The sequence below is a fragment of the Oncorhynchus mykiss genome, chromosome 10 (assembly GCF_057628025.1).
Source record: "Oncorhynchus mykiss isolate SJ-2025 chromosome 10, ASM5762802v1, whole genome shotgun sequence".
NCBI lineage: Eukaryota > Metazoa > Chordata > Actinopteri > Salmoniformes > Salmonidae > Oncorhynchus > Oncorhynchus mykiss.
Genome location: NC_143031.1, coordinates 82,645,912 through 82,670,911, shown reverse-complemented (window position 1 = coordinate 82,670,911; position 25,000 = coordinate 82,645,912). Strand labels below are relative to the sequence as shown.

General features: G+C 45.2%; 1 protein-coding gene across 1 annotated transcript in view; it reads left to right on the top strand.

Moving 5' to 3' along the window:
* The first annotated feature begins 2,250 nt into the window (after positions 1-2,250).
* The window catches only part of LOC110516210 (mast/stem cell growth factor receptor kita), a 70,134-nt gene continuing 47,384 nt past the window's right edge, over positions 2,251-25,000 (top strand). The window contains exons 1-3 of the mRNA XM_090188129.1: positions 2,251-2,936; positions 18,635-18,922; positions 19,407-19,691. Of these exons, the coding sequence (XP_090044255.1) occupies positions 2,882-2,936; positions 18,635-18,922; positions 19,407-19,691 (628 nt within the window). The 5' untranslated portion in view covers positions 2,251-2,881. The remainder of the gene's footprint in view (positions 2,937-18,634; positions 18,923-19,406; positions 19,692-25,000) is intronic.

Sequence of the window (25,000 nt, the reverse complement as noted above, 5' to 3'; positions counted from 1 at the left end):
AGAGGACTATTAACCTACCACTGACAGAGAGAGGACCGTTAACCTACCACTGACAGAGAGAGGACCATTAACCTACCACTGACAGAGAGAGGACCATTAACCTACCACTGACAGAGAGAGGACCGTTAACCTACCACTGACAGAGCGAGGACCATTAACCTACCACTGACAGAGAGAGGACTATTAACCTACCACTGACAGAGAGAGGACTATTAACCTACCACTGACAGAGAGAGGACTATTAACCTACCACTGACAGAGAGAGGACCGTTAACCTACCACTGACAGAGAGAGGACCATTAACCTACCACTGACAGAGAGAGGACCGTTAACCTACCACTGACAGAGCGAGGACCATTAACCTACCACTGACAGAGAGAGGACCATTAACCTACCACTGACAGAGAGAGGACTATTAACCTACCACTGACAGAGAGAGGACTATTAACCTACCACTGACAGAGAGAGGACTATTAACCTACCACTGACAGAGAGAGGACTATTAACCTACCACTGACAGAGCGAGGACCATTAACCTACCACTGACAGAGAGAGGACCATTAACCTACCACTGACAGAGAGAGGACCGTTAACCTACCACTGACAGAGCGAGGACCATTAACCTACCACTGACAGAGAGAGGACCATTAACCTACCACTGACAGAGAGAGGACCATTAACCTACCACTGACAGAGAGAGGACCGTTAACCTACCACTGACAGAGCGAGGACCATTAACCTACCACTGACAGAGAGAGGACCGTTAACCTACCACTGACAGAGAGAGGACTATTAACCTACCACTGACAGAGAGAGGACCGTTAACCTACCACTGACAGAGCGAGGACCATTAACCTACCACTGACAGAGAGAGGACCATTAACCTACCACTGACAGAGAGAGGACTATTAACCTACCACTGACAGAGAGAGGACTATTAACCTACCACTGACAGAGAGAGGACTATTAACCTACCACTGACAGAGAGAGGACTATTAACCTACCACTGACAGAGAGAGGACTATTAACCTACCACTGACAGAGAGAGGACTATTAACCTACCACTGACAGAGAGAGGACTATTAACCTACCACTGACAGAGAGAGGACTACCACTGACAGAGAGAGGACCGTTAACCTACCACTGACAGAGCGAGGACCATTAACCTACCACTGACAGAGAGAGGACCGTTAACCTACCACTGACAGAGAGAGGACTATTAACCTACCACTGACAGAGAGAGGACCGTTAACCTACCACTGACAGAGCGAGGACCATTAACCTACCACTGACAGAGAGAGGACCATTAACCTACCACTGACAGAGAGAGGACTATTAACCTACCACTGACAGAGAGAGGACTATTAACCTACCACTGACAGAGAGAGGACTATTAACCTACCACTGACAGAGAGAGGACTATTAACCTACCACTGACAGAGAGAGGACTATTAACCTACCACTGACAGAGAGAGGACTACCACTGACAGAGAGAGGACCATTAACCTACCACTGACAGAGAGAAGACCATTAACCTACCACTGACAGAGAGAGGACTATTAACCTACCACGGACAGAGAGAGGACTATTAACCTACCACTGACAGGGAGAGGACTATTAACCTACCACTGACAGAGAGAGGACTATTAACCTACCACTGACAGAGAGAGGACTATTAACCTACCACTGACAGAGAGAGGACTATTAACCTACCACTGACAGAGAGAGGACTATTAACCTACCACGGACAGAGAGAGGACTATTAACCTACCACTGACAGAGAGAGGACTATTAACCTACCACTGACAGAGAGAGGACTATTAACCTACCACTGACAGAGAGAGGACTATTAACCTACCACTGACAGAGAGAGGACCATTAACCTACCACTGACAGAGAGAGGACTATTAACCTACCACTGACAGAGCGAGGACCATTAACCTACCACTGACAGAGCGAAGACCATTAACCTACCACTGACAGAGAGAAGACCATTAACCTACCACTGACAGAGAGAGGACCATTAACCTACCACTGACAGAGAGAGGACCATTAACCTACCACTGACAGAGAGAGAGAGAGAGAGAGAGAGAGAGAGAGAGAGAGAGAGAGAGAGACAGACAGACAGACAGACAGACAGACAGACAGACAGACAGACAGACAGACAGACAGACAGACAGGCAGACAGACAGACAGACAGACAGACAGACAGACAGAGACAAGCAGAGACAGACAGACAGACAGACAGACAGTGAGTGAGTGACAGATAGAGGTAGAGAGAAAGAGAGCGAGAGATGGACAGATGGACAGAAGGACAGACAGACAGAGATGCAGTAGACTGCAGACGCCAAAAACACCCTCTTCACTGTCAGTGTCCAGGGGTAATCATTTAAAGTGTGAACTGTACTTTAAAAATCGCAGATTCATCCTGCGGGAATTCATTTTATGACGAGACGCTATTTATTTAGAAAAACTGTCAACGTGACTTTGGAGACAGGAGTTGTTCTTCCAGTAATAACGACACAGCCGCGCTCTGGCGGTGGTCCAGACTGGCTTGCGCACTGGCCGTAGTCCAGACTGGCTGGCGATGCGGAACGGATCGGAGCGGTATACTGCTGGAGGAGACGAAGCCAGGAGGAGAAAACGGAGAAGAGTAGAGCGAAAAATGTGTACTGGCCCTTTAAGGAACATTAAAATCCATCGGAGTGTCCTATCAGCCCCTTGAGAGAATCGAATCAGTAGCGTTCCTCCTTCAGTTAGATAGGGACCATACCTCAGCGGTATTGACCCGCTACGCAGTTCACTGTACGGGTAGAGACGACAACTTTAGACACACACACAAGTCCAGACGCATGGGGTAGGATTAACAACACAGCTAATCATGAGAGACAACTGGATTCTAGTTATCATGCAGTTTCTGTTGTTTCCGCTGACAGGTGAGTCGCCGCGTTTTTTCACGTGCTGTTTATTGTGGTTTTACTGCTTTAGGTTTTGGTTGTGGTTTATATATAGCGTGTGTTGTGTTTTATATATCGCGTGTATGGATGGCTATGTTGTGGTTTGTATTTGGCGTATACGGTTATGTTGTGGTTTATCCAATATCCTGAGGTTGATTATACACCACATATACAAAGGTATGTGGACACCCCTTAAAATGTGTGGATCGGGCTATTTCCACCTCACCCGTTGCAAATCGAGCACACAGACATGCAATCTCCATTGGTAAACATTGTCAGTAGAATGGCCTTACTGAAGACCTCGGTGACTTTCAACGTGGCACCGTCATAGGATGGCACCTTTCCAACTAGTCAGTTCATACAATGTCTGCCCCCCGGTCAACTGTAAGTTCTGTTAGGAGCAACAACGTCTCAGTGATATGCCACACAAGCTCACAGAACGGGACCGTCGAGTGCTGAAGCACGTAGTGCGTAAAAAATAGTTTGTCCTCGGTTGCAACACTCACTACCCGAGTTCCAAACGGCCTCTGGAAGCAACATCAGCACAATAACTGTTCATGGGGAGCTTCAATGGGTTTCCATGGCCGAGCAGCCGCACACAAGCCTAAGATCACCATGCGCAATGCCAAGCTTCGGCTGGACTGGTTGGACTCTGGAGCAGTTGAAACGCGTTCTCTGGAGTGAAGAATAACGCTTCACCATCTGGCAGTCCGATGAATGAATCTGGGTTTGGCCAACTGTAAAGTTTGGTGGAGGAGGAATAATGGTCTGGGCTTTTGGTCATAGTGTAGGTAGACCTACCATGGGTGTGTAGTCTAATACATGTCGTTTCGGGTGTTGGTATGGAGTGGGGTTGTGTTGGTATGGAGTGGGGTTGGTATGGAGTGGGGTTGTGTTGGTACGGAGTGAGGTTGGTATGGAGTGGGGTTGTGTTGGTATGGAGTGGGGTTGGTATGGAGTGGGGTTGTGTTGGTATGGAGTGGGGTTGTGTTGGTATGGAGTGGTGTTGTGTTGGTATGGAGTGGGATTGTGTTGGTATGGAGTGGGGTTGTGTTGGTATGGAGTGGCGTTGTGTTGGTATGGAGTGGGGTTGTGTTGGTATGGAGTGGGGTTGTGTTGGTATGGAGTGGGGTTGTGTTGGTATGGAGTGGTGTTGGTGTTGTGTTGGTATGGAGTGGTGTTGGTGTTGTGTTGGTACGGAGTGGGGTTGTGTTGGTACGGAGTGGGGTTGTGTTGGTACGGCGTGGGGTTGGTATGGAGTGGTGTTGTGTTGGTATGGAGTGGGATTGTGTTGGTATGGGGTGGGATTGTGTTGGTATGGAGTGGGGTTGTGTTGGTATGGAGTGGCATTGTGTTGGTATGGAGTGGGGCTGTGTTGGTATGGAGTGGGGTTGTGTTGGTATGTAGTGGGGTTGTGTTGGTATGGAGTGGTGTTGGTGTCGTGTTGTGTTGGTATGGAGTGGGGTTGTGCTGGTACGGAGTGGGGTTGTGTTGGTACGGAGTGAGGTTGTGTTGGTACGGCGTGGGGTTGTGTTGGTACGGCGTGGGGTTGTGTTGGTACGGAGTGGGGTTGTGTTGGTAGGGAGTGGGGTTGTGTTGGTATGGAGTGGGGTTGGTAGGGAGTGGGGTTGTGTTGGTATGGAGTGGGGTTGTGTTGGTATGGAGTGGGGTTGTGTTGGTATGGAGTGGGGTTGTGTTGGTATGGAGTGGGGTTGTGTTGGTACGGAGTGGGGTTGTGTTGGTATGGAGTGGGGTTGTGTTGGTATGGAGTGGGGTTGTGTTGGTACAGAGTGGGGTTGTGTTGGTATGGAGTGGGGTTGTGTTGGTACGGAGTGGGGTTGTGTTGGTACGGGGTGTTGTTGTGTTGGTAGGGAGTGGGGTTGTGTTGGTAGGGAGTGGGGTTGTGTTGGTATGGAGTGGGGTTGTGTTGGTATGGAGTGGGGTTGTGTTGGTATGGAGTGGGGTTGTGTTGGTATGGAGTGGGGTTGTGTTGGTATGGAGTGGGGTTGTGTTGGTATGGAGTGGGGTTGTGTTGGTATGGAGTGGGGTTGTGTTGGTATGGAGTGGGGGTTGTGTTGGTATGGAGTGAGGTTGTGTTGGTATGGAGTGGGGTTGTTTTGGTATGGAGTGGGGTTGTTTTGGTATGGAGTGGGGTTGGTATGGAGTGGGGTTGTGTTGGTAGGGAGTGGGGTTGTGTTGGTGGGGTTGTGTTGGTATGGAGTGGGGTTGTGTTGGTATGGAGTGGTGTTGTGTTGGTAGGGAGTGGTGTTGTGTTGGTATGGAGTGGGGTTGTGTTGGTATGGAGTGGGGTTGTGTTGGTATGGAGTGGGGTTGTGTTGGTATGGAGTGGGTTTGTTTTGGTATGGAGTGGGCTTGTTTTGGTATGGAGTGGGGTTGTGTTGGTATGGAGTGGGGTTGTGTTGGTATGGAGTGGGGTTGTGTTGGTATGGAGTGGGGTTGTTTTGGTATGGAGTGGGGTTGTGTTGGTATGGAGTGGGGTTGTGTTGGTATGGAGTGGGGTATGGAGTGATGTTGTGTTGGTTTGGAGTGGGGTTGTGTTGGTAGGGAGTGAGGTTGTGTTGGTATGGAGTGGGGTTGTGTTGGTATGGAGTGGGGTTGTTTTGGTATGGAGTGGTGTTGTGTTGGTAGGGAGTGGGGTTGTGTTGGTAGGGAGTGGGGTTGTGTTGGTATGGAGTGGGGTTGTGTTGGTATGGAGTGGGGTTGTGTTGGTATGGAGTGGGGTTGTGTTGGTATGGAGTGGGGTTGTGTTGGTAGGGAGTGGGGTTGTGTTGGTACGGAGTGGGGTTGTGTTGGTACGGAGTGGGGTTGGTATGGAATGGGGTTGTGTTGGTAGGGAGTGGGTTTGTGTTGGTATGGAGCTTTCCCGGCACTTCCTTGGCCAATAGCCTGTTCTGTATTTTATAGCATCATCTTGGACATTTGAGCTTATTAGGCTATTCCATTGTTTTGTTATGCATGGTAACACACACACACACACACACACACACACACACACACACACACACACACACACACACACACACACACACACACACTGTTTTGGTTATCCAATTAATTATTCATACATTTTAGCAACATATGTTGGCTTCCGGGCATAACAGGTGGCAGCAGGCAGGCTAAACATGTCTGGAAGTTCGGCCCATGTTGTTTACATTGTTACTACCAGGCTACTGGACTCCAGATGTAGAATGCAGAATAGGCTGATCTGATGCAATAAGCCCATGTTTATTCAACACAGGGCTTAGGCAGGCAGACACACACACACACACAGTGGAAGTTGCTGGATATTGGCAGGAACTGGAACAGATTCTTGCGACATGTGGCCCGGCCGTACATTGTCATGCTGAACCATGAGGTGATGGAGGCGGATGAATGGCACGACAACGGGCCTCAGGATTTCATCACGGTATCTCTGTGCATAAAAATGTACACTGATAAAAATGCAATTGTGTTCGTTGTCCGTAGTTTCTGCCTGCTCCGTACCATAACCCCACCACCACGAGGCACTCTGTTCACAACGTTGACGTCAGCAAACCAAATCTTGGGGTAAAGGAGAAATGCTCACTAAAAGAAATGTAAACAATTTTGTGCACAAAGTTTAAGAGAAATAAGCTATTTTGTGCAGTATGGAACATTTCTGGGATCTTTTATTTCAGCTCATGAAACATGGGAACAACACTTTAGATGTTGTGTTGATATTGTTGTTCAGTGTGTAATATATATATATATATTATTTTTTACAGTGTACTGTTACTCAAACTCACACACACACACACACACACACACAGACACACAGGTGTATGCCCTATAATGTTGTTTACATAAAGCTATAACGGTAGTGTAATCTATCATCTTCAACCTGTTCCTTCAAGCCCAGAGTCACACTATTAGAAGTGGCACCCAATTCCCTAGTTAGTGCACTACTTTTGACCAGGTATCTATGGGCCCTGGTTTAAAAGTAGTGCACTAACTAGGGAATAGGGTGCCATTTGGGATGCCTACTATGTATTTGCATAACTGTATCCCAAGGTAGTTGGTCGTATCCGGGCTTTTCCCAGGAAAAGGTTGTGTGTGTGTGTGTGTCTAAAGCTGTTACCGCCACACCAGCAGTTACAAATCATGACGGCAGTCAAATTCCACTTAACCATTTAGTCACTGTAACTATTGGTTGCAAGTTCAAATCCAGCGTAGCCTAGTGGTTAGAGCGTTGGACTAGTAACCGAAAGGTTGCAAGTTCAAACCCCCGAGCTGACAAGGTACAAATCTGTCGTTCTGCCCCTGAACAAGGCAGTTAACCCACTGTTCCTAGAGTGGTTAACCCACTGTTCCTAGAGTGGTTAACCCACTGTTCCTAGACCAGTTAACCCACTGTTCCTAGACCAGTTAACCCACTGTTCCTAGACCAGTTAACCCACTGTTCCTAGACCAGTTAACCCACTGTTCCTAGACCAGTTAACTGTTCCTGGACCAGTTAACCCACTGTTCCTAGGCCAGTTAACCCACTGTTCCTGGACCAGTTAACCCACTGTTCCTAGACCAGTTAACCCACTGTTCCTAGACCAGTTAACCCACTGTTCCTAGACCAGTTAACCCACTGTTCCTAGACCAGTTAACCCACTGTTCCTAGACCAGTTAACCCACTGTTCCTAGACCGGTTAACCCACTGTTCCTAGGCCGGTTAACCCACTGTTCCTAGACCAGTTAACCCACTGTTCCTAGACCAGTTAACTGTTCCTGGACCAGTTAACCCACTGTTCCTAGGCCAGTTAACCCACTGTTCCTGGACCAGTTAACCCACTGTTCCTAGACCAGTTAACCCACTGTTCCTAGACCAGTTAACCCACTGTTCCTAGACCAGTTAACCCACTGTTCCTAGACCAGTTAACCCACTGTTCCTAGACCAGTTAACCCACTGTTCCTAGACCAGTTAACCCACTGTTCCTAGACCGGTTAACCCACTGTTCCTAGACCAGTTAACCCACTGTTCCTAGACCAGTTAACTGTTCCTAGACCAGTTAACCCACTGTTCCTAGACCAGTTAACCCACTGTTCCTAGACCGGTTAACCCACTGTTCCTAGACCAGTTAACCCACTGTTCCTGGACCAGTTAACCCACTGTTCCTAGACCAGTTAACCCACTGTTCCTAGACCAGTTAACCCGCTGTTCCTAGACCAGTTAACCCACTGTTCCTAGACCAGTTAACCCACTGTTCCTAGACCAGTTAACCCACTGTTCCTAGACCAGTTAACCCGCTGTTCCTAGACCAGTTAACCCGCTGTTCCTAGACCAGTTAACCCGCTGTTCCTAGACCAGTTAACCCACTGTTCCTAGACCAGTTAACCCACTGTTCCTAGACCAGTTAACCCACTGTTCCTAGACCAGTTAACCCACTGTTCCTAGACCAGTTAACCCACTGTTCCTAGACCAGTTAACCCACTGTTCCTAGGCCAGTTAACCCACTGTTCCTAGACCAGTTAACCCGCTGTTCCTAGACCAGTTAACCCACTGTTCCTAGACCAGTTAACTGTTCCTAGTCCGTCATTGAAAATAAGAATTTGGTTAAATAAAAGTAAAATAAAGAAATAAAAAGGCTTTAAAACGGCATCCTATTCCCCATAGGGCTCTGGTCACTAGTAGTGCACTACATAGGGAATAGGGCCCTGGTCACAAGTAGTGCACTATATAGGGAATAGGGCTCTGGTAGTAGTAGTGCACTATATAGGGAATAGGGCCCTGGTCACTAGTAGTTCACTATATAGGGAATATGGCCCTGGTCACTAGTAGTGCACTATATAGGGAATAGGGCTCTGGTCACTAGTAGTTCACTATATAGGGAATAGGGCCCTGGTCACTAGTAGTTCACTATATAGGGAATATGGCTCTGGTCACTAGTAGTTCACTATATAGGGAATAGGGCTCTGGTCACTAGTAGTTCACTATATAGGGAATAGGGCCCTGGTCACTAGTAGTTCACTATATAGGGAATAGGGCCCTGGTCACTAGTAGTTCACTATATAGGGAATAGGGCTCTGGTCACTAGTAGTTCACTATATAGGGAATAGGGCTCTGGTCACTAGTAGTTCACTATATAGGGAATAGGGCCCTGGTCACTAGTAGTGCACTATATAGGGAATAGGGCTCTGGTCACTAGTAGTTCACTATATAGGGAATAGGGCTCTGGTCACTAGTAGTGCACTATATAGGGAATAGGGCTCTGGTCACTAGTAGTTCACTATATAGGGAATAGGGCCCTGGTCACTAGTAGTTCACTATATAGGGAATATGGCCCTGGTCACTAGTAGTTCACTATATAGGGAATAGGGCTCTGGTCACTAGTAGTGCACTATATAGGGAATAGGGCCCTGGTCACTAGTAGTTCACTATATAGGGAATAGGGCCCTGGTCACAAGTAGTGCACTATATAGGGAATAGGGCCCTGGTCACAAGTAGTGCACTATATAGGGAATAGGGCTCTGGTCACTAGTAGTTCACTATATAGGGAATAGGGCTCTGGTCACTAGTAGTGCACTATGTAGGGAATAGGGCCCTGGTCACAAGTAGTTCACTATATAGGGAATAGGGCTCTGGTCTAAAGTAGTGCACTATATAGGGAATAGGGCCCTGGTCACAAGTAGTTCACTATATAGGGAATAGGGCTCTGGTCACTAGTAGTGCACTATATAGGGAATAGGGCTCTGGTCACTAGTAGTGCACTATATAGGGAATAGGGCTCTGGTCTATAGTAGTGTACTATATAGGGAATAGGGCTCTGGTCTAAAGTAGTGTACTATATAGGGAATAGGGCTCTGGTCTAAAGTAGTGCACTATATAGGGAATAGGGCTCTGGTCTAAAGTAGTGCACTATATAGGGAATAGGGCTCTGGTCTAAAGTAGTGCACTATATAGGGAATAGGGCTCTGGTCTAAAGTAGTGTACTATATAGGGAATAGGGCTCTGGTCTAAAGTAGTGCACTATATAGGGAATAGGGCTCTGGTCTAAAGTAGTGCACTATATAGGGAATAGGGCTCTGGTCTAAAGGAGTGCACTATATAGGGAATAGGGCTCTGGTCACTAGTAGTTCACTATATAGGGAATAGGGCTCTGGTCACTAGTAGTTCACTATATAGGGAATAGGGCTCTGGTCACTAGTAGTTCACTATATAGGGAATAGGGCTCTGGTCTAAAGTACTGCACTATATAGGGAATAGGGCTCTGGTCTAAAGTACTGCACTATATAGGGAATAGGGCTCTGGACTAAAGTAGTGCACTATATAGGGAATAGGGCTCTGGTCTAAAGTAGTGTACTATATAGGGAATAGGGCTCTGGTCTAAAGTAGTGCACTACATAGGGAATAGGGCTCTGGTCTAAAGTAGTGCACTACATAGGGAATAGGGCTCTGGTCTAAAGTAGTGCACTACATAGGGAATAGGGCTCTGGTCTAAAGTAGTGCACTATATAGGGAATAGGGCTCTGGTCTAAAGTAGTGCACTACATAGGGAATAGGGCTCTGGTCTAAAGTAGTGCACTACATAGGGAATAGGGCACTGGTCTAAAGTAGTGCACTACATAGGGAATAGGGCTCTGGTCTAAAGTAGTACCACTATATATAGGGAACAGGGCCCTGGTCTAAAGTAGTGCACTATATAGGGAATAGGGCCCTGGTCTAAAGTAGTGCACTATATAGGGAATAGGGCTCTGGTCTAAAGTAGTGCACTACATAGGGAATAGGGCTCTGGTCTAAAGTAGTGCACTACATAGGGAATAGGGCTCTGGTCTAAAGTAGTGCACTACATAGGGAATAGGGCTCTGGTCTAAAGTAGTGCACTATATAGGGAATAGGGCTCTGGTCTAAAGTAGTGCACTACATAGGGAATAGGGCTCTGGTCTAAAGTAGTGCACTACATAGGGAATAGGGCACTGGTCTAAAGTAGTGCACTACATAGGGAATAGGGCTCTGGTCTAAAGTAGTACCACTATATATAGGGAACAGGGCCCTGGTCTAAAGTAGTGCACTATATAGGGAATAGGGCCCTGGTCTAAAGTAGTGCACTATATAGGGAATAGGGCCCTGGTCTAAAGTAGTGCACTATATAGGGAATAGGGCTCTGGTCTAAAGTAGTGCACTACATAGGGAATAGGGCTCTGGTCTAAAGTAGTGCACTATATAGGGAATAGGGCTCTGGTCTAAAGTAGTGCACTATATAGGGAATAGGGCTCTGGTCTAAAGTAGTGCACTATATAGGGAATAGGGCTCTGGTCTAAAGTAGTGCACTATATAGGGAATAGGGCTCTGGTCTAAAGTAGTGCACTATATAGGGAATAGGGCTCTGGTCTAAAGTAGTGCACTATATAGGGAATAGGGCTCTGGTATAAAGTAGTGCACTATATAGGGAATAGGGCTCTGGTCTAAAGTAGTGCACTATATAGGGAATAGGGCTCTGGTCTAAAGTAGTGCACTATATAGGGAATAGGGCTCTGGTCACTAGTAGTTCACTATATAGGGAATAGGGCTCTGGTCTAAAGTAGTGCACTATATAGGGAATAGGGCTCTGGTCACTAGTAGTTCACTATATAGGGAATAGGGCTCTGGTCTAAAGTAGTGCACTATATAGGGAATAGGGCTCTGGTCACTAGTAGTTCACTATATAGGGAATAGGGCTCTGGTCTAAAGTAGTGCACTATATAGGGAATAGGGCTCTGGTCTAAAGTAGTTCACTATATAGGGAATAGGGCTCTGGTCTAAAGTAGTGCACTATATAGGGAATAGGGCTCTGGTCTAAAGTAGTGCACTATATAGGGAATAGGGCTCTGGTCTAAAGTAGTGCACTATATAGGGAATAGGGCTCTGGTCTAAAGTAGTGCACTATATAGGGAATAGGGCTCTGGTCTAAAGTAGTGCACTACATAGGGAATAGGGCTCTGGTCTAAAGTAGTGCACTATATAGGGAATAGGGCTCTGGTCTAAAGTAGTGCACTATATAGGGAATAGGGCTCTGGTCACTAGTAGTGCACTACATAGGGAATAGGGCTCTGGTCTAAAGTAGTGCACTATATAGGGAATAGGGCTCTGGTCTAAAGTAGTGCACTATATAGGGAATAGGGCTCTGGTCTAAAGTAGTGCACTATATAGGGAATAGGGTTATATAGGGCTCTGGTCACTAGTAGTGCACTATATAGGGAATAGGGCTCTGGTCTAAAGTAGTGCACTATATAGGGAATAGGGCTCTGGTCTAAAGTAGTGCACTATATAGGGAATAGGGTTATATAGGGCTCTGGTCACTAGTAGTGCACTATATAGGGAATAGGGCTCTGGTCTAAAGTAGTGCACTATATAGGGAATAGGGTTATATAGGTCTCTGGTCACTAGTAGTGCACTATATAGGGAATAGGGTTATATAGGGCTCTGGTCACTAGTAGTGCACTATATAGGGAATAGGGCTCTGGTCTAAAGTAGTGCACTATATAGGGAATAGGGTTATATAGGGCTCTGGTCACTAGTAGTGCACTATATAGGGAATAGGGCTCTGGTCTAAAGTAGTGCACTATATAGGGAATAGGGCTCTGGTCTAAAGTAGTGCACTATATAGGGAATAGGGCTCTGGTCTAAAGTAGTGCACTATATAGGGAATAGGGCTCTGGTCTAAAGTAGTGCACTACATAGGGAATAGGGCTCTGGTCACTAGTAGTTCACTATATAGGGAATAGGGCTCTGGTCTAAAGTAGTGCACTATATAGGGAATAGGGCTCTGGTCACTAGTAGTTCACTATATAGGGAATAGGGCTCTGGTCTAAAGTAGTGCACTATATAGGGAATAGGGCTCTGGTCTAAAGTAGTGCACTATATAGGGAATAGGGCTCTGGTCTAAAGTAGTGCACTATATAGGGAATAGGGCTCTGGTCTAAAGTAGTGCACTATATAGGGAATAGGGCTCTGGTCTAAAGTAGTGCACTACATAGGGAATAGGGCTCTGGTCTAAAGTAGTGCACTATATAGGGAATAGGGCTCTGGTCTAAAGTAGTGCACTATATAGGGAATAGGGCTCTGGTCTAAAGTAGTGCACTATATAGGGAATAGGGCTCTGGTCTAAAGTAGTGCACTATATAGGGAATAGGGCTCTGGTCTAAAGTAGTGCACTATATAGGGAATAGGGCTCTGGTATAAAGTAGTGCACTATATAGGGAATAGGGCTCTGGTCTAAAGTAGTGCACTATATAGGGAATAGGGCTCTGGTCTAAAGTAGTGCACTATATAGGGAATAGGGTTCTGGTCACTAGTAGTTCACTATATAGGGAATAGGGCTCTGGTCTAAAGTAGTGCACTATATAGGGAATAGGGCTCTGGTCACTAGTAGTTCACTATATAGGGAATAGGGCTCTGGTCTAAAGTAGTGCACTATATAGGGAATAGGGCTCTGGTCACTAGTAGTTCACTATATAGGGAATAGGGCTCTGGTCTAAAGTAGTGCACTATATAGGGAATAGGGCTCTGGTCTAAAGTAGTTCACTATATAGGGAATAGGGCTCTGGTCTAAAGTAGTGCACTATATAGGGAATAGGGCTCTGGTCTAAAGTAGTGCACTATATAGGGAATAGGGCTCTGGTCTAAAGTAGTGCACTATATAGGGAATAGGGCTCTGGTCTAAAGTAGTGCACTATATAGGGAATAGGGCTCTGGTCTAAAGTAGTGCACTATATAGGGAATAGGGCTCTGGTCTAAAGTAGTGCACTATATAGGGAATAGGGCTCTGGTCTAAAGTAGTGCACTATATAGGGAATAGGGCTCTGGTCACTAGTAGTGCACTACATAGGGAATAGGGCTCTGGTCTAAAGTAGTGCACTATATAGGGAATAGGGCTCTGGTCTAAAGTAGTGCACTATATAGGGAATAGGGCTCTGGTCTAAAGTAGTGCACTATATAGGGAATAGGGTTATATAGGGCTCTGGTCTAAAGTAGTGCACTATATAGGGAATAGGGCTCTGGTCTAAAGTAGTGCACTATATAGGGAATAGGGTTATATAGGGCTCTGGTCACTAGTAGTGCACTATATAGGGAATAGGGCTCTGGTCTAAAGTAGTGCACTATATAGGGAATAGGGTTATATAGGTCTCTGGTCACTAGTAGTGCACTATATAGGGAATAGGGTTATATAGGGCTCTGGTCACTAGTAGTGCACTATATAAGGAATAGGGCTCTGGTCTAAAGTAGTGCACTATATAGGGAATAGGGTTATATAGGGCTCTGGTCACTAGTAGTGCACTATATAGGGAATAGGGCTCTGGTCTAAAGTAGTGCACTATATAGGGAATAGGGCTCTGGTCACTAGTAGTGCACTACATAGGGAATAGGGCTCTGGTCTAAAGTAGTGCACTATATAGGGAATAGGGCTCTGGTCTAAAGTAGTGCACTACATAGGGAATAGGGCTCTGTTCTAAGGTACATAGGGAATAGGCTGCCAACCCTGGTCTAAAGTAGTGCACTACATAGGGAATAGGGTGCCAACCCTGGTCTAAAGTAGTGCACTACATAGGGAATAGGGTGCCAACTCTGGTCTAAAGTAGTGCACTACATAGGGAATAGGGTGCCAACTCTGGTCTAAAGTAGTGCACTATATAGGGAATAGGGTGCCAATCCTGGTCTAAAGTAGTGCACTACATAGGGAATAGGGTGCCAACCCTGGTCTAAAGTAGTGCACTACATAGGGAATAGGGTGCCAACTCTGGTCTAAAGTAGTGCACTACATAGGGAATAGGGTGCCAACCCTGGTCTAAAGTAGTGCACTACATAGGGAATAGGGTGCCAACCCTGGTCTAAAGTAGTGCACTACATAGGGAATAGGGTGCCAACCCTGGTCAGAAGTAGTGCACTAAATATGGAATTAGGGTGCCAACTCTGGTCAGAAGTAGTGCACTACATAGGGAATAGGATGCCATTTGGAAGAAAGCCCTAGACTTCTGAAGATCGACACATGATTTGCCTGGCAGGTTTTCCACCAACATGATCTTCATGTGACCGTTAGTGCCCCAGGGCCGTCAGTCCATGGTTAAATCCCAAATGGACCCCTATTCCCTATGTAGTGCACTACTTTAGACCAGGGTTTGCACCCTATTCCCTATGTAGTGCACTACTTTAGACCAGGGTTGGCACCCTATTCCATATTTAGTGCACTACTTTTGACCAGGGTTGGCACCCTATTCCATATTTAGTGCACTACTTTAGACCAGGGTTGGCACCCTATTCCATATTTAGTGCACTACTTTAGACCAGGGTTGGCACCCTATTCCATATTTAGTGCACTACTTTTGAACAGAGTTGGCACCTCTATTCCATATTTAGTGCACTACTTTAGACCAGGGTTGGCACCCTATTCCCTATTTAGTGCACTACTTTTTATTACCAGGGCCCATGGGGGAATAGGGTGCTGTTTAGGACGCTGACAGGCTGTGAATCTGAACTCTAGGGGGAACGAAACAACTTCATGACCCAAATGTTTTTTTTTTTTTTTCTATCCTCAAGAAGTCTATTGATTGGCTGCCAGGCTATGCAAATCATGTGTTAATCTTCAGAACTGAAAAACACAGTCTCTGTCCCAAATTGTACACTATTCCTTTATGTAGTGCACTACTTTTGACCAGAGTTGGCACCCTATTCCCTATATAGTGCACTAGTTTTGACCAGGGTTGGCACCCTATTCCCTATGTAGTGCACTACTTTTGACCAGGGTTGGCACCCTATTCCCTATGTAGTGCACTACTTTAGACCAGGCCCAATAGGGACATAACGGGAAAAAACAGTTTTCTGACCCAAATGTCAACGTTTTTCCTCCTCTAGAAGCCCGCTGATTGATTGGCTGATTGATTGATTCACCTTGTCAATGTCCTTATTTGTCTGTTATGGATAATGATGAGTTGAGCTGTTTGGGTTTTATGAGGTCATCACCAGACGTTGGTCCTAATTCTCCCTGTTGGAAGATCAAACCTTCAGCCAGATTGATGTTGGTCTATTAATGACTGTCCACTGTTACACCAGTCTGTTACACCAGTCTGTTACTAGACTGAACCATGACTGTCCACTGTTACACCAGTCTGTTACTAGACTGAACCATGACTGTCCACTGTTACACCAGTCTGTTACTAGACTGAACCATGACTGTCCACTGTTACACCAGTCTGTTACTAGACTGAACCATGACTGTCCACACTGTTACACCAGTCTGTTACTAGACTGAACCATGACTGTCCACTGTTACACCAGTCTGTTACTAGACTGAACCATGACTGTCCACTGGTACACCAGTCTGTTACACCAGTCTGTTACTAGACTGAACCATGACTGGCCACTGTTACACCAGTCTGTTACACCAGTCTGTTACTAGACTGAACCATGACTGTCCACTGTTACACCAGTCTGTTACTAGACTGAACCATGACTGTCCACTGTTACAGCAGTCTGTTACTAGACTGAACCATGACTGTCCACTGTTACAGCAGTCTGTTACTAGACTGAACCATGACTGTCCACTGTTACAGCAGTCTGTTACTAGACTGAACCATGACTGTCCACTGTTACACCAGTCTGTTACTAGACTGAACCATGACTGTCCACTGTTACAGCAGTCTGTTACTAGACTGAACCATGACTGTCCACTGTTACACCAGTCTGTTACTAGACTGAACCATGACTGTCCACTGTTACAGCAGTCTGTTACTAGACTGAACAATGACTGTCCACTGTTACACCAGTCTGTTACACCAGTCTGTTACTAGACTGAACCATGACTGTCCACTGTTACACCAGTCTGTTACACCAGTCTGTTACTAGACTGAACCATGACTGTCCACTGTTACACCAGTCTAGACTGAACCATGACTGTCCACTGTTACACCAATCTGTTACAGCAGTCTGTTACTAGACTGAACCATGACTGTCCACTGTTACACGAGTCTGTTACACCAGTCTGTTACTAGACTGAACCATGACTGTCCACTGTTACACCAGTCTAGACTGAACCATGACTGTCCACTGTTACAGCAGTCTGTTACTAGACTGAACCATGACTGTCGACTGTTACACCAGTCTGTTACAGCAGTCTGTTACTAGACTGAACCATGACTGGCCACTGTTACACCAGTCTGTTACACCAGTCTGTTACACAAGTCTGTTACTAGACTGAACCATGACTGTCCACTGTTACACCAGTCTGTTACACCAGTCTGTTACTAGACTGAACCATGACTGTCCACTGTTACACCAGTCTGTTACACCAGTCTGTTACTAGACTGAACCATGACTGGCCACTGTTACACCAGTCTGTTACACCAGTCTGTTACTAGACTGAACCATGACTGTCCACTGTTACACCAGTCTGTTACTAGACTGAACCATGACTGTCCACTGTTACAGCAGTCTGTTACTAGACTGAACAATGACTGTCCACTGTTACACCAGTCTGTTACACCAGTCTGTTACTAGACTGAACCATGACTGTCCACTGTTACACCAGTCTAGACTGAACCATGACTGTCCACTGTTACACCAATCTGTTACAGCAGTCTGTTACTAGACTGAACCATGACTGTCCACTGTTACACGAGTCTGTTACACCAGTCTGTTACTAGACTGAACCATGACTGTCCACTGTTACACCAGTCTAGACTGAACCATGACTGTCCACTGTTACAGCAGTCTGTTACTAGACTGAACCATGACTGTCGACTGTTACACCAGTCTGTTACAGCAGTCTGTTACTAGACTGAACCATGACTGGCCACTGTTACACCAGTCTGTTACACCAGTCTGTTACAGCAGTCTGTTACTAGACTGAACCATGACTCTCCACTGTTACACCAGTCTGTTACTAGACTGAACCATGACTGTCCACTGTTACAGCAGTCTGTTACTAGACTGAACCATGACTGTCCACTGTTACAGCAGTCTGTTACTAGACTGAACCATGACTGTCCACTGTTACACCAGTCTGTTACTAGACTGAACCATGACTGTCCACTGTTACAGCAGTCTGTTACTAGACTGAACCATGACTGTCCACTGTTACACCAGTCTGTTACTAGACTGAACCATGACTGTCCACTGTTACACCAGTCTGTTACTAGACTGAACCATGACTGTCCACTGTTACACCAGTCTGTTACTAGACTGAACCATGACTGTCCACTGTTACACCAGTCTGTTACTAGACTGAACCATGACTGTCCACTGTTACAGCAGTCTGTTACTAGACTGAACCATGACTGTCCACTGTTACACCAGTCTGTTACTAGACTGAACCATGACTGTCCACTGTTACAGCAGTCTGTTACTAGACTGAACCATGACTGTCCACTGTTACACCAGTCTGTTACTAGACTGAACCATGACTGTCTAAAGAATCTTGGGTGACATTACATTTTTCTTCTCTATTCTACCCCAATATTTCTATTCACTCACAATGCTACCTTTTCTGTGTGCAGGTTTTTGTCCTAGCCCAGCTCTGACACACCTAAATCAACTTTCCGCGGTCTAAATTTAAGTGTCATGTTTGATTCAAGTGTGTTGTGTTGTTACAGTGCTGGGCTAGAACAAAAGCCTAAACACACAGCCATTACAGCCTAGTCGACTGTATACCATATATGGGCGTGTTCCGTGTGTTCAACAGGTTGGTCCAATCCCGTCATCTTCCCCAGCGGACCTCACCTGGTGGTTCCGAAAGGCGGTGCTCTGGAACTCCGCTGCCATGACAACAACACCAACACTCCATCCACTGTTGTTTCACGGGGGTTGAGGTGGCAGAGAGAGAGGGGCAGGCGGCTGGAGGGGGAGGTAGAGGAGGGAGGAGGGGTAGTGTTTGTTAGGGTGCAGTCTGCCCAGGGATATCACATGGGACGATACGCCTGTATCAACAACAACACCAAGGAGCACTCCTCCATCTATGTCTTTGTGAAAGGTGAGAGGTGTGTGTTGGTGGTGTGTGTGTGTTTGTCTATGACTCAGTCTATGTAGGCTTTTCTCTCTGTCTCTCTCTCTCTTTCTGTCTGTCTCTCTTTCTCTCTCTCTCTGTCTCTCTGTCTCTGTCTCTCTCTCTGTCTCTGTCTCTCTCTCGGTCTGTCTCTCTCTGTCTCTCTCTCTCTCTGTCTCTCTCTCTCTCTCTCTCTCTCTCTCTGTCTCTCTCTGTCTCTCTCTCTCTCTGTCTCTCTCTCTCTCTGTCTCTGTCTCTCTCTGTCTCTCTCTCTCTCTGTCTCTGTCTCTCTCTGTCTCTCTCTCTCTCTGTGTCTGTCTCTCTCTGTCTCTCTCTCTGTCGGTCTCTGTCTCTCTCTCTCTCTGTCTCTCTGTATCTGGGAGCATATGTATCACCCTCCCTTCCTTCCCTATGTTGTCTTGCATAAACCCAATCTCTCCATCTCTTCTGTTTTCCTCCCTCCCACCTCCAGATCCCCAGAGTCCGTTTCAGCGTTCTATGGTGAACGGCATTCTGGTCCGCGTCGGGGAGAACCTGACTTTACCATGCCTGGTCACCGATCCTGATGTGACCCCCGTGACCTTACAGACCTGTGACTTACAACCTTTACCCTCCGACCTTCATTACCACTCCGACCCCCAGCGCGGCGTCATCATCGGCAACGCCAGGAAGGAGTACGAGGGTTGCTACGTTTGCTTGGGCGAGCTGGCAGGTGCCACCGTGAGGTCGAGCCAGTATACTGTGGACGTACGGCTAGGTGAGAGATGAGATGGGGAGAGGGACGAGGGGGAGAGGGGAGAGGGGGAGAGGGAAGAAGGGGAGAGGGAAGAAGGGGAGAGGGGAGAGGGGGAGAGGGAAGGGGGGAAGAGGGGAGAGGGAAGGGGGGAGAGGGGAGAGATAGAAAGGAGATGCTCGAGGGATGGATGTTGGGAGTAGGGAGGGAAAAAGAGAGAGATATCCAGGCAGCATACTCTGAATTTTTGCATACACAGAATTTGTGCCACAAATCACCTCTATGTGACTCTATGTTAACAGTTAGACATGAACCACCTCTATGTGACTCTATGTTAACAGTTAGACATGGATCACCTCTATGTGACTCTATGTTAACAGTTAGACATGAACCACCTCTATGTGACTCTATGTTAACAGTTAGACATGAACCACCTCTATGTGACTCTATGTTAACAGTTAGACCTGGACCACCTCTATGTGACTCTATGTTAACAGTTAAACATGAACCACCTCTATGTGACTCTATGTTAACAGTTAAACATGAACCACCTCTATGTTAACAGTTAAACACGGACCACCTCTATGTGACTCTATGTTAACAGTTAGACATGAACCACCTCTATGTTAACAGTTAGACATGAACCACCTCTATGTGACTCTATGTTAACAGTTAGACATGAACCACCTCTATGTTAACAGTTAGACATGAACCACCTCTATGTGACTCTATGTTAACAGTTAGACATGGACCACCTCTACGTGACTCTATGTTAACAGTTAGACATGAACCACCTCTATGTTAACAGTTAGACATGAAGCACCTCTATGTGACTCTATGTTAACAGTTAGACATGGATCACCTCTATGTGACTCTATGTTAACAGTTAGACATGAACCACCTCTATGTGACTCTATGTTAACAGTTAGACATGAACCACCTCTATGTGACTCTATGTTAACAGTTAGACCTGGACCACCTCTATGTGACTCTATGTTAACAGTTAAACACGGACCACCTCTATGTGACTCTATGTTAACAGTTAGACATGAACCACCTCTATGTGACTCTATGTTAACAGTTAGACATGAACCACCTCTATGTGACTCTATGTTAACAGTTAGACATGAACCACCTCTATGTGACTCTATGTTAACAGTTAGACCTGGACCACCTCTATGTGACTCTATGTTAACAGTTAGACATGAACCACCTCTATGTTAACAGTTAGACATGAACCACCTCTATGTGACTCTATGTTAACAGTTAGACATGAACCACCTCTATGTGACTCTATGTTAACAGTTAGACATGAACCACCTCTATGTGACTCTATGTTAACAGTTAGACATGGACCACCTCTATGTGACTCTATGTTAACAGTTAGACATGGACCACCTCTATGTTAACAGTTAGACATGAACCACCTCTATGTGACTCTATGTTAACAGTTAGACATGAACCACCTCTATGTGACTCTATGTTAACAGTTAGACATGAACCAGCTCTATGTGACTCTATGTTAACAGTTAGACATGAACCACCTCTATGTGACTCTATGTTAACAGTTAGACATGAACCACCTCTATGTGACTCTATGTTAACAGTTAGACATGGACCACCTCTATGTTAACAGTTAGACATGAACCACCTCTATGTGACTCTATGTTAACAGTTAGACATGGACCACCTCTATGTGACTCTATGTTAACAGTTAGACATGGACCACCTCTATGTGACTCTATGTTAACAGTTAGACATGAACCACCTCTATGTGACTCTATGTTAACAGTTAGACATGAACCACCTCTATGTGACTCTATGTTAACAGTTAGACATGAACCACCTCTATGTGACTCTATGTTAACAGTTAGACATGGACCACCTCTATGTGACTCTATGTTAACAGTTAGACATGGACCACCTCTATGTTAACAGTTAGACATGAACCACCTCTATGTGACTCTATGTTAACAGTTAGACATGGACCACCTCTATGTGACTCTATGTTAACAGTTAGACATGGACCACCTCTATGTTAACAGTTAGACATGAACCACCTCTATGTGACTCTATGTTAACAGTTAGACATGGACCACCTCTACGTGACTCTATGTTAACAGTTAGACATGAACCACCTCTATGTTAACAGTTAGACATGAAGCACCTCTATGTGACTCTATGTTAACAGTTAGACATGAACCACCTCTATGTGACTCTATGTTAACAGTTAAACATGAACCACCTCTATGTTAACAGTTAAACACGGACCACCTCTATGTGACTCTATGTTAACAGTTAGACCTGGACCACCTCTATGTGACTCTATGTTAACAGTTAAACATGAACCACCTCTATGTTAACAGTTAGACATGAACCACCTCTATGTGACTCTATGTTAACAGTTAGACATGAACCACCTCTATGTGACTCTATGTTAACAGTTAGACATGAACCACCTCTATGTGACTCTATGTTAACAGTTAGACCTGGACCACCTCTATGTGACTCTATGTTAACAGTTAGACATGAACCACCTCTATGTTAACAGTTAGACATGAACCACCTCTATGTGACTCTATGTTAACAGTTAGACATGAACCACCTCTATGTGACTCTATGTTAACAGTTAGACATGAACCACCTCTATGTGACTCTATGTTAACAGTTAGACATGGACCACCTCTATGTGACTCTATGTTAACAGTTAGACATGAACCACCTCTATGTGACTCTATGTTAACAGTTAGACATGAACCACCTCTATGTGACTCTATGTTAACAGTTAGACATGAACCAGCTCTATGTGACTCTATGTTAACAGTTAGACATGAACCACCTCTATGTGACTCTATGTTAACAGTTAGACATGAACCACCTCTATGTGACTCTATGTTAACAGTTAGACATGGACCACCTCTATGTTAACAGTTAGACATGAACCACCTCTATGTGACTCTATGTTAACAGTTAGACATGAACCACCTCTATGTGACTCTATGTTAACAGTTAGACATGGACCACCTCTATGTGACTCTATGTTAACAGTTAGACATGGACCACCTCTATGTGACTCTATGTTAACAGTTAGACATGAACCACCTCTATGTGACTCTATGTTAACAGTTAGACATGAACCACCTCTATGTGACTCTATGTTAACAGTTAGACATGAACCACCTCTATGTGACTCTATGTTAACAGTTAGACATGGACCACCTCTATGTGACTCTATGTTAACAGTTAGACATGGACCACCTCTATGTTAACAGTTAGACATGAACCACCTCTATGTGACTCTATGTTAACAGTTAGACATGGACCACCTCTATGTGACTCTATGTTAACAGTTAGACATGGACCACCTCTATGTTAACAGTTAGACATGGACCACCTCTATGTGACTCTATGTTAACAGTTAGACATGGACCACCTCTATGTGAACAGTTAGACATGAACCACCTCTATGTGACTCTATGTTAACAGTTAGACATGAACCACCTCTATGTGACTCTATGTTAACAGTTAGACATGAACCACCTCTATGTGACTCTATGTTAACAGTTAGACATGAACCACCTCTATGGAACTCTATGTTAACAGTTAGACATGAACCACCTCTATGTGACTCTATGTTAACAGTTAGACATGGACCACCTCTATGTGACTCTATGTTAACAGTTAGACATGGACCACCTCTATGTTAACAGTTAGACATGAACCACCTCTATGTGACTCTATGTTAACAGTTAGACATGGACCACCTCTATGTGAACAGTTAGACATGAACCACCTCTATGTGACTCTATGTTAACAGTTAGACATGAACCACCTCTATGTGACTATGTTAACAGTTAGACATGAACCACCTCTATGTGACTCTATGTTAACAGTTAGACATGAACCACCTCTATGGAACTCTATGTTAACAGTTAGACATGAACCACCTCTATGTGACTCTATGTTAACAGTTAGACATGGACCACCTCTATGTGACTCTATGTTAACAGTTAGACATGGACCACCTCTATGTTAACAGTTAGACATGAACCACCTCTATGTGACTCTATGTTAACAGTTAGACATGGACCACCTCTATGTGACTCTATGTTAACAGTTAGACATGGACCACCTCTATGTTAACAGTTAGACATGAACCACCTCTATGTGACTCTATGTTAACAGTTAGACATGGACCACCTCTATGTGACTCTATGTTAACAGTTAGACATGAACCACCTCTATGTGACTCTATGTTAACAGTTAGACATGAACCACCTCTATGTGACTCTATGTTAACAGTTAGACATGGACCACTTCTATGTGACTCTATGTTAACAGTTAGACATGAACCACCTCTATGTTAACAGTTAGACATGAACCACCTCTATGTGACTCTATGTTAACAGTTAGACATGAACCACCTCTATGTGACTCTATGTTAACAGTTAGACATGGACCACCTCTATGTGACTCTATGTTAACAGTTAGACATGAACCACCTCTATGTTAACAGTTAGACATGAACCACCTCTATGTGACTCTATGTTAACAGTTAGACATGAACCACCTCTATGTGACTCTATGTTAACAGTTAGACATGGACCACCTCTATGTGACTCTATGTTAACAGTTAGACATGAACCACCTCTATGTTAACAGTTAGAGTCACATAGAGGTGGTTCATGTCTAACTGTTAACATAGAGGTGGTTCATGTCTAACTGTTAACATAGAGTCACATAGAGGTGGTTCATGTCTATGTTAACAGTTAGACATGAACCACCTCTATGTGACTCTATGTTAACAGTTAGACATGGACCACCTCTATGTTAACAGTTAGACATGAACCACCTCTATGTGACTCTATGTTAACAGTTAGACATGAACCACCTCTATGTGACTCTATGTTAACAGTTAGACATGGACCACCTCTATGTGACTCTATGTTAACTGTTAGACATGAACCACCTCTATGTGACTCTATGTTAACAGTTAGACATGGACCACCTCTATGTTAACAGTTAGACATGAACCACCTCTATGTGACTCTATGTTAACAGTTAGACATGAACCACCTCTATGTGACTCTATGTTAACGGTTAGACATGAACCACCTCTATGTGACTCTATGTTAACAGTTAGACATGAACCACCTCTATGTGACTCTATGTTAACAGTTAGACATGGACCACCTCTATGTGACTCTATGTTAACAGTTAGACCTGGACCACCTCTATGTGACTCTATGTTAACAGTTAGACATGAACCACCTCTATGTGACTCTATGTTAACAGTTAGACATGGACCACCTCTATGTGACTCTATGTTAACA